This window comes from Impatiens glandulifera, chromosome 4 (assembly GCF_907164915.1).
Source record: "Impatiens glandulifera chromosome 4, dImpGla2.1, whole genome shotgun sequence".
NCBI classification, from domain to species: domain Eukaryota; kingdom Viridiplantae; phylum Streptophyta; class Magnoliopsida; order Ericales; family Balsaminaceae; genus Impatiens; species Impatiens glandulifera.
In genome coordinates, this window is record NC_061865.1 from 7,980,836 (window position 1) to 7,991,694 (window position 10,859).

A 10,859-nucleotide genomic window follows, 5' to 3' on the forward strand; every position below is an offset into this window, starting at 1 on the left:
TTAATGACCTCTTCAACCTTCTCCAATGTAAAACGATCATCAAACATATCTTTTTGCGCTGTATTAATTGAATCAAAAGTTATACCATTCAATTTAGGTCTGGCCTTAAATGACTCATTACACAAATTCTTATAGAATTTGATAATACTCTTAGAAAATTCAGGTTCACTATTATAAACTTCTCCCTAGATCAAAATTTGATTTATCACATTATTTCTTGTTTGCGCATTAGAAATTCAATGGAAAATTTTGGTTTTTCTATCTCCGACTCTTAACCATGTAGCTCTACTTCACTGGCACTGACATGCCCCCGTTTCTTATTCCTTACACATATCGAGTAACTTGCTAATAATGTGAATTTGAGAACTAACCTCCTTAGCGAAGAGTTCACGAATCTCCTCATTCTCGTCAATGACATTAATTTCATTACACAAAGTCATTGATTTTAACACAAAATAAAACACGATCTCCCACAAACCAACTTTTGAAAAATTTATGTAAATTTCTTAAATTCACAAAGAGAGATTAGTCGATGAAGAACCAACTAATAACTAATTCACCCACCATGATTGCACACGTGATATAAAGTCATATTTGATAAACCATTTATTTACGAATTTATTTTTATTAAATTTTAAATATTAAATTCATGCTAAAAAAAATTTCAAATAATCCATTTTCTTTATCAAATAATATTTAATTAAAAAAACCTAAAAACAAAACTCAAAATAATATTTCTTCCTTTTCTCTCTCATTTTTTAGGAAAATAAAAAGAAAATGAAAAAATATGACTCACAAATACCAATTTAACCCCTAAAATATATTGAAATTACATAACTATAATAATCTGAAAAATTAGACCTTGTTTTCTTTTCTTCTTCCTCCCGCTGCGCCGCATTCCCCTGTCCTTCACTGCACAGCCTCTTCTTCCCGTCGCCGGTCGTCGGTCGTTGGTCGTCCGTACTCCGGCGTCCTCCGACTATGTAATATGATTCTCTAATTCATTGCGTGATCAGATGTCATGAAGCTGCTTCACCAGCTAAGTTCCTTCCGATTATCTCTTCATCAAAGGCTTCTTAATCCTTATAACAAATCAATTTCATCTTCTAGATTTCTCCAAACATCTGCAGAATTAGTCGATGATCTGCAGGAAGAATCATTAGAACCCATTTCAATTTCCTACTCAAAACTATTATCAAACTGCTGTCAATCCCGGTCTTTAAACACCGGTCTTCAAATCCACGGTCACTTAACCAAGATTGGTCTTTCAACAGATGTAAAACATAGGAACCATCTCATTAATTTATATTCAAAATGTCGGTTTTTTACTTACGCCCGCCAACTACTCGAAGAAAGTCCTGAACTAGATATGGTTTCTTGGTCTGCTTTGCTTTCAGGGTATGCCCAAAACGGGTTGAATGAGAAAGCTATATCGACTTTCCTTGAAATGCACAAGCTTGGTGTCAAATGTAATGAATTCTCTTTCCCTAGTGTTCTTAAAGCATGCTCGATTAAGAAGGATTTGAGAATTGGGAAATCGATACATGGGATTGTGTTTCTTACTGGTTTTACATCAGATGTTTTTGTTATGAACACTTTGGTTGTTATGTATGCTAAGTGTGGGGAAATTAAGGATGCAGGGGTGTTGTTTAAGGAAATCCCCAGTCTTAATGTTGTTTCGTGGAATGCTATGTTTTCGTGTTATGTTCAAAACGATTTTTGTGGGAAAGCTATTGATCTTTTTCAGGAAATGGTTTCTACTGAAGTAAGGCCGGATGAGTATAGTTTGTCAAGTACTTTGAATGCTTGCACGAGAATTGAAGACATTAATCGAGGAAAAGGAATTCATGTGTACCTGATAAAGCTTGGTTATGATTGTGATTCGTACACGAAGAACGCGCTGATTGACATGTATGCTAAGGCTGGAAGTCTTCGAGATGCGATTGGTGCGTTTATGGAAATTGAAGAACCTGATATTGTTTCGTGGAATTCGATTATTGCTGGTCATGTTTCTCATGATGATAATCGTGGGGCGTTGGAGCTTTTAGGGAAGATGAAGAGGTTTGGAATTATTCCGAATGTGTTTACTATGTCTAGTGCTCTGAAAGCGAATTCTGGACTTGAGTTTAAGGAATTATCGGGGCAGTTGCATTCGTTCTTGATCAAAATGGATATTTTATGGGACCCTTTTGTGACAGTTGGGATTATCGACATGTATTGTAAGTGTGATCTTATGTTAGAGGCCAGGATGATTTACGAAATGATGCCGAAGAGAGATTTGGTTGCTGCAAACGCTTTGATCTGCGGTTATTCGCATAAAGGTGAAGACGAACAAGCAATTTCTCTTTTTATCGGTATTTATAATTCAGGTGTCGGATTCAATGAGACAACGTTACTGGCGGTTCTCAACTCGATTGGTAGTTCACAATCAGTTAATATTGGTAAACAAATTCACACGCTTTGTGTAAAACTAGGGTTCATGCACGACGTTTACATCACCAACAGCCAAATCGACGCATATGGAAAATGTGGCGTTATAGAAGACGCGTTTCGAGTTTTTGAAGAATGCCCGTTATTAGATTTAGCGTCGTTTACTTCAATGATAACCGTTTTTTCCCAATGCGGGCAATCGGAGGAATCTATGAAACTTTATCTCAAAATGCAAGATATGGAATTGAAACCGGATTCTTTTGTGTGTAGCTCTCTCCTCAATGCATCCGCAAATCTATCTTCTTTAGAACAGGGGAAACAAATCCATGCTGAAATCGTTAAACATGGTTTCATTTCGGATGTTTTCGCTGGAAATTCTCTCGTAAACATGTACGCGAGATGTGGATGTATTCACGACGCTTTCCGCGCTTTCTTTGAGATACCCGAGAGAGGTGTTGTTTCGTGGTCTGCTATGATAGGCGGGCTTGCTCAGCACGGTTATGGAACCGAAGCAATCGAATTCTTTAACGACATGTTAAACGACGGTATCGCCCCTAATAACGTCACCCTAGTCAACGTTCTCTACGCGTGTAATCACGCGGGATTGGTTACCGAAGCGAAAAGCTACTTCAAATCTATGAAGGACTCGTTTGGGATCGAACCTACCCAAGAGCATTACGCATGCATGATCGATATTCTCAGCCGCGCTGGAAAACTAAACGAAGCGATGGAATTTTTGAACGACATGCCCTTCGAAGCTAATGCATCCGTTTGGGGTGCACTTCTTGGCGCAGCGCAGATATATAAGAACGTTGAACTTGCTCAACTCGCGGCTAATAAGCTTATGATAAATCATCCTGAAAAAACGGGTACTCATGTTCTTCTCGCGAATGTCTACGCTTCGGCTGGTATGTGGGAAAGCGTCGCGAATGTGAGGAGATTAATGAAGGATGGGAATGTGAAGAAGGAACCGGGGATGAGTTGGATTGAAATTAGGGATAAAGTTTACACCTTTATCGTGGGCGATAGAGGTAACCCGAGAAGCGAAGAAATATATGCGAAACTCGATGAGATGAGAGCGTTGATGATGAAATCGGGGTATGTTGTTATGGTTGAGACTGATCTTCATTGTGTGGAGAATAATGAGAAGGAATTACTTCTTTCATACCATAGTGAGAAACTAGCTGTAGCTTTTGGGCTTATTGCTACTCCAATTGGAGTTCCAATAAGAGTGAAGAAGAATCTTAGAATCTGTTTGGATTGTCATTCTACGATGAAGTTTATTTCGACGATTTCCCAAAGGGAGATTATTATTAGAGACATAAACAGGTTTCATCATTTTAGGGATGGATTGTGTTCTTGTGGGGACTATTGGTAGCATAACAAGGTATGTAGCCCTTCATTGTTGTTGTATGTTCATAACCATTTATTCGGATTCGTGTCAATAAGTTGAATCAAACTAACCCGATGTATGCTAGGGTTATTCTAATTTATATGTATAGAGCAAATAAGCTGAATCAAACTAAGATGTATGCAAGGATTATCCCAATTGATATGTATAGTTGCAAAACCAATGTTTGGAAAAGTCACTAGAATGGAAGAAAATGTATAGGTTTGAATTTCATATTGGTTCTCATTTGCTGGGAATTGTTTGTTAATGAACAGGTGACAGATTCGAGCTTCTTTGTATCCAAATGGATACACACTCCTATGATCGAAAGAAGAAGAGACATATTTGCAGATTTGATAGTAATCATCGGAGATGTGGACGATTAAGCAGCTTTAAAAGGTCCTTTTTAACCGCCCTTATAACAGGAAGAAGAAGATTCTTTTTTCCTAAAGGTGAGAAAACATACTTCATTTCATACATATTTCGTCTTTTCGAAACTTCCATCAAATGTTGGTTTTTAAGCTTCATCTCCACATTTGATTTAGGTAGACTCCAACTGCTGCCATTGCCTTCTAAGAAAGAAGAACTGGAAAGGAAAGGAATCATATTGAAGAAGACAGACAGGATTTCAGATGCTTGTATTTATATACTTGTTATTTTTTTTATTAACAAATTTTGATGATTGAGTTATTTAAAAAATAATGTCATTTGTAAACACAATTTGTAAGATTAGAAATCACATTCATTGCAACTGTAATACTGTATTAATAATAGCTTTTAACATTTAAATAAATTATTTTACACTTGTTTCAATATTTTATTTAGATTTAAGATTAACTCATTCAAATCATAACCATAATTTTGTATAGATTTGATCAATATCGAAACTATATTTTGAGCATATTAAGGTACAAACACAGAAAATGAGAGTCATAGCTCAGCCAACCAACAAGAACACGAGTATATTATTCAAAGAATCTGGTTCCTAAAGTTACACATTAAACTTAGCGTAAAAATCAAGAAATGCAACAGATTATCATCCAAACACGAGATATTTCTGATAAAAAGATTTCAGAGATTCAACTTTGGATGCATTTTCTTCAACAATGGTGCCCATGTTTAGCACAATAACATCATGTAAAAGGCATGTTCAAAATGTAAAAGAATTTACTGTTTGATAATTCACAAAAGTTTACCCTTTCATCTATATGTCAGTTATCCAATTCACCACTTTTCACATTTTCTTCAACTTCCCCTAGTCCTTAGTACAACAACATCTCTATATATTTGTTGATGGGTGTACTGTATTTGAACTATTTATGTATAGAACCAGATCACATGAAAGAATCATGAAATTGATCATAAATCAGAATCAGTTTGCATCACAAACATAGACATTGAGCATTAAAAGGAAATAACTAAAGTCACAAATAATCAGATGCCATAAGAGAGTCTGAGATAATTACCAAGTTTCAACAGCATTGTCAAGAAACTTCTGTATTACCTCAAGATCATTTGATGTATAATAGCTGTCGCGAACTGAAAATATCGATGTTCTTCCTCAAATGAACCGTAAAGATGCTGCAAAAATCAAGGCTAGACTACATCAATCTCTCCTAGCAGTGCTTTCAAGAAAAAACAACACTAAAAATAGAACATCAGAACTGCATCAAATAGATTAGTAAAAAGTCCACTACCAAAGCACAAATATGGAGCTTGTGTTGAGGGGAGATTAAACTATCCCCATAATGCAATTATTCTCAAAATCTTTTATCAAATAATGTTATTTAAACCTCTAATTTGATTTATTCAAAATTAATACTTTAAAACACTAATTATCTAAATTGTCACTGATTTTAACCACATAATCACTTAAGATTATAACCCAAAAACCAAACTCAAACAATAAGATGATAAAACAGATAGCAATCTAAGAACTATGATTTTCATCATCATGTAACAAAAATATACCATAAAAAGTACAAATAGGAAAGCAAATCTCAAGAACTCTACTTTCTATCAGAAAGTTACAACTCCAATCGATAACAAGGATATAATTTCTTCCATAATATCAGTTACCAAATCGACTTATGTGTTAATTCACCTGATCAAGCATCTGGTGAAGAACTTATTATTGGGTATAAATGTTTTATAATATAATGCTAATTGATGATGATGATATAAATCAAATAGTAAGTGTTAATTAAATCTGAATGTATTTAAAAAAAAAAGAAGCTAATATTATTCACATTGATGTCCCTGTAAAATTTGTATAAAATATTATTTACACATCACCCAAAAAAATAAAAATTTAATACTTATTAAAGTTTATGTATCCAATTTTTTTTTTTTAAAATTTGTAATAAACTTGTAGTTTAGTATTTTAAAAATAAACTTGATATATTTTAATCCTTCAAGATTTTAAAATTTTTTTTAATATATTATTTTTTTACATTATTCAAGCCTCTCCTATATAACTTGTTTTTCGAAAGCTTCTCCCCCACTTTAAATTAAAGTTAAAGTGAGGACATGATTTACAAATTAGATTCTAGACCACATGTCTAGAAGGTATGATCTTTCCCTTTAGAACATTCTTAGGTTAATATGTAAAGATATTATGAAAGTGGAGACTAATCTAGAATTTAGAGTAGGGTAAACTTAACAAAATTTGGGTTAATTAATTTTTTTTTTTAAAGATAAAACGATTAGATAAAGTTTAACCATTTTTTTAATAATTAGATAAATAAATCGGTGAATTTTGTTGAAAAATTTAAAAAATTATGGAATAATGTAATACATTTTTTTTATATTATATTACTCCATTTTTTTTTTAATATAATTCACGGTTTGTATAGATTCACTGAATGAAGACTCATTTTTTTAAAATAAAAAATACAAATTTAATCATGTACTCAAAAGCACCAATTTAAAATGAGTAATTTAACCTTGTTAATACTTTAAGTAATATATTTGATCTATAAGAACAAGTTCAATGGGATTTTGATCTCTGTGCCAAGTCTTTGTGGATTTTCTTAGCTTCTTCCTCATATTTTTTCTTGTAAAAGTAAATTTTATTAGTCAAAATGAATAAAAAAAATTATGAAATCAAAACTTAACATTGAGGAATGGAGATAAATAAACTATAAATGTAACAAAACCAAAATAATAAGGTCCTACACAAATGCCTCAATTAAGAAATTAATGATAGTTTCCAATTTTTCTCAAGCTATTTATTATGGGCCATTGTTTTTAAAGGATTTTATTTTTTAAGTATTCGCCACTTAAGAAAATCTTGAATATTAGTTAATGAACATTTAATATTTGTAACATTTTGATAATTTTGTCACTTTTTTTTTAAAGTGGAATATTTTCATTAAATTGTTTTTAAAATGACTAGACAATTTTTTCTTATTTGATTAACCCTTGACAACTCCTATAAAGATATGTAACAAATTTATTGTTTGTTTTTTCTCACAAATAATATAGCAGTGTGTGATTATCACTTTAAATGATCTAAAAGTTTATCTTTCTCTAACAAAATCTCTAACATGTAATTTCATGACTAAGGTTTCATTCTTGAATAAATTTTGTTTTTTTATTAATTTATTTCATGACTACAAATAGAGAAGATGATCCAAATTACATCACATTTTGAATAAAAAAGAACAATAAATTACAAATCTTATTGTATCATAAGAGATTTGCCATTCTCTAATGATTCCTATGAATATATTCAGTTAAAATCTTAAGCAACTTACTTTTAAATATGGTTGAAAAGGATAATATTATTTTGTTCAAGATCAAAAAAGAAAGAAATGATATCATATATAATATGTTTAAAATAAAAGTAACTATGAAGATTGAAGATAATTAATAATATATTTACATAACAAACTAATTAAATTCATTCAATTTCATTAGATTCATTATATGTTGTGGATAATAAGATGAATTATATATATATTGGCACTTTAAATACGATTTCATTTTTAAACAATAATCAAATTTTCTTTTATTTAATCTATTTCATGATAAAAACAAAGTTAATGATACAGATTATACACGATTTTGAATCAAAAGAGAAAGTCAATAAATAACCTATATTGTCGGGTTTGGTGTATCACGAGGAACTTGACTTTCTCTATTGATTCCTAGACGAGATGAAAATCTATTAAGTTCGTTATACATTTTAGCGATTATAATCATGTTGTTGGGCTCCCGAGGGTTCAATCTTTGCCATCCTTCCCAAAGAAGTGACGGCGGGAAAATGACCGACGAACAAAGTCACGTGGCCCATCAACTTGTCCTTTCTCGAAAACGTGGTTCCACAACTACACTGCCACTTGAGGTCCCCGCAATGTTTCTCGTGTGTACGAAGATCAGACAGAACGGAGAATTGTTTGCGGTTGCAACGTTTGCAAACATACATCTTGGGACAATGGCTTCGACGATAGTGATTCTTGACACAAATCATGGATTTCAACGGTTGGAATTTTGCATGCTTTCGGTTCCATCTACATCCTTCTTGTGGACAAGAGTATTTCCTTGCGGGGGTGGTTTTAGATGCGGTTTGGTCCTCAGACGCTCCTGCAATGCCCTTCATGGGGTTACTTAAGGCGGCGCTAGACTTGTATTTATCACCGTGGGCTCGCATGTGCATCCTTAAGTTCGCGTCTCTCTTGAATCCTTTTCCGCATACCTTATAACAAAGTTCCAAGGAATAAAATTTATGTAAAAACAACTCCATAAAAATAAAACATGCAACAGATTCACATTTACTACATATATAACCACATTGGATTATAATCTATACACTCCATAATGATTGGTGACGTGGTTGAGTGGAAATGATAACGATAGATCGACCAATGTTTGTCGACACATTACATGCTAATCATGAAAAACGAACTACACAAGTTTATTTCAAACACAAAACAATTCAATGCAAGAAATCAAAAGAACAAAGTTTTGAGTCTAAACCCTAATTGTACATATCTTCATCTTATGAGTAAAACATGCATAAATAAATAGAAATAGAGAACCACAAACCTGACAATAATGTGTGTATTTGGCAAGTAGATCTGCAGCATCAAGTTCAACAATATCATACGATAAAGAGTTCATATCATCATTGCATACGCCTTCCCGAGTTCCCCTCACTTCATGGAGCACACCAGCCCTCGTCCCATGATCGCGATGCCCGTTATCTTCTTGTAAAGTTGAAGATGTGTCGTTAATGTAGTTTTCGTTCAACCATTCTGAAAGAATAATTAAAATAACATAAAACAAAATCGTGTATAAATGAATTAAACATAAATATAAGAAAAAAATCATTAAACTTCAACAACTCTTATCTACATCATATTGTATAGATTTTTTCACAATATATATATATACAAGAGGGAATTAATTATTAACAATAAATAGTAATAATAATAATACAAAATATACATAATATTTCTTTTCATCAACTAATTAAAATCCTCCAAAAAATGCATTAGGATCCGTGTCAATCTTAATTCATTCACGCCTTCATATGGATCTATGTTTCTTATTTGTATGAGTTGTTTAATTTGATTTTAACTTTGGACAATTGTGATCATAACTTATTAATTAGGTTTACAATAACATAATTTTGCAAAAACAAAATATGGATTAATGAAACGATTTATTAATCCTTTAAAACAATATATATTTATATATATGATCATGTTTATCTCGTTCTAAATGATTTTGTGATAATATATAAGGATCCAAAACTATTACCTTGATTCAATTCTCTAATACAATCCATGGTTTCCGATCCCGAGAAAAACCCCGTCCCAGCCCTATCTTCCCCGATATGGAATCCTCGGTTCTCAACAGCTGTGTTTGACTTGACTACATGGCTAGTTGACGATGAAGATGACCCGATGGTCATTTGTTGGCAAGTAAACATCATAGATGAAGCAGTTACAATGATTTCTTGAACAATACTTCCCATGTTGGCTGCGACAGCCATATGTTGTGTTGAATTGTCGCAGTTTTGATCAACGATGATAGTTGCAAGTGATTGGAGTTGATGGATCTTGTCTTTGAGAGTTGAGAGATTGTATAAAAGAGAATTTGAATGATAATCCAAGGCTGGATTTGGTTCGATAATTTCCTCGGCCAGCCCATATAGACTTTGTGACACGTTTGGGAAGTTAGCGGTTGGAATCATCGTCGTGCTTCTTTAAACATAGATTGTGTTTTGGATGTTTTTTTTGTGGAAAAATGGATGTTGGATACAAGTGACTATATAGGGAAGTATAAAAAAAAGTGTCTATATTATGTTAATGTGAAAATAAATTAGATGAGATGGTCAACTGTTTATCCCCAATTGAGACCTCCCCCATATGTTAACAAAAGATAACTAAAATAAATTAAAAGAAGAGTTTTTCAAAGAGTTGACAAATATTTAGACTCATCAGCACTTAGACTATGTCAATCCAAGTCACAAATTATGTTTAAATCATACAATTTTGCATTTATAACCAATTTTATGTATATAAAATTGTATTAGAAATTGTCTTATGAAGATTGGAGCAATACACACCAAAATATGGGATTGGTGCCTTAACCGTCATTCTTTTAAAGTAAAATATTAGTTATCGCAAACATAAACTTGGTCGCAATAAATAATGATTAAATTGCATTATTGGCACAATGGTTTCATAAAGAACTGTAGTTGAAATTAAATTATTTCATATACAATCTAAGGCCTTGTTCGGTTGTGGTTATTTGAATAACCATAACCAAAATATATCACATAATTATTCCTCTTATTTATCATCTCATTCAATTGATTAACAAAATACTAAAATATCTTATATTTTAAATTATTAATTTTTATTTATCATTATATATTAATACCATTTAAGTCTTTTTAAAAAAAAATTAAAAAAAAATACTTAACTCAAAATCACCACCAATAATTTAAATGACCGGGTTATTTAAATAACTCGAATCTGAACAATGCCTAAGTATCAACTCATTCTAATTAACTAATTAATTATAC

The 10,859-nt window shown here is 32.2% G+C and overlaps 2 protein-coding genes across 2 annotated transcripts; one reads left to right on the forward strand and one right to left on the reverse strand.

The window, feature by feature from the left end:
- The first annotated feature begins 873 nt into the window (after positions 1–873).
- Positions 874–4,607, forward strand: LOC124936569 (pentatricopeptide repeat-containing protein At5g04780, mitochondrial-like). The gene is made up of 3 exons (XM_047477077.1): positions 874–3,817; positions 4,096–4,272; positions 4,366–4,607. Exon 1 carries the CDS (start codon positions 1,022–1,024, stop codon positions 3,806–3,808), a length of 2,787 nt encoding a protein of 928 aa, XP_047333033.1. The 5' UTR covers positions 874–1,021; the 3' UTR covers positions 3,809–3,817; positions 4,096–4,272; positions 4,366–4,607.
- Positions 4,608–8,009: 3,402 nt separating this feature from the next.
- LOC124934626 (protein SENSITIVE TO PROTON RHIZOTOXICITY 2-like) lies at positions 8,010–10,022 on the reverse strand. Its single transcript, XM_047475149.1, has 3 exons — positions 9,587–10,022; positions 8,870–9,078; positions 8,010–8,519 (listed from the first exon to the last, which is right to left on the reverse strand). Exons 1-3 carry the CDS (start codon positions 10,020–10,022, stop codon positions 8,010–8,012), a joined length of 1,155 nt encoding a protein of 384 aa, XP_047331105.1.
- Positions 10,023–10,859: the final 837 nt, after the last annotated feature.

Bases quoted from the DNA above. Each gene is read 5' to 3' on its own strand.
- LOC124936569 (XM_047477077.1), top strand. From the start codon at position 1,022: ATGAAGCTGCTTCACCAGCTAAGTTCCTTCCGATTATCTCTTCATCAA.
- LOC124934626 (XM_047475149.1), bottom strand. From the start codon at position 10,022: ATGATTCCAACCGCTAACTTCCCAAACGTGTCACAAAGTCTATATGGG. The intron at 9,079-9,586 runs GTAATAGTTTTG...TTATTCTTTCAG, and splicing joins TATTAGAGAATTGAATCAAG to AATGGTTGAACGAAAACTAC. The intron at 8,520-8,869 runs GTTTGTGGTTCT...CTTTGTTATAAG, and splicing joins AATACACACATTATTGTCAG to GTATGCGGAAAAGGATTCAA.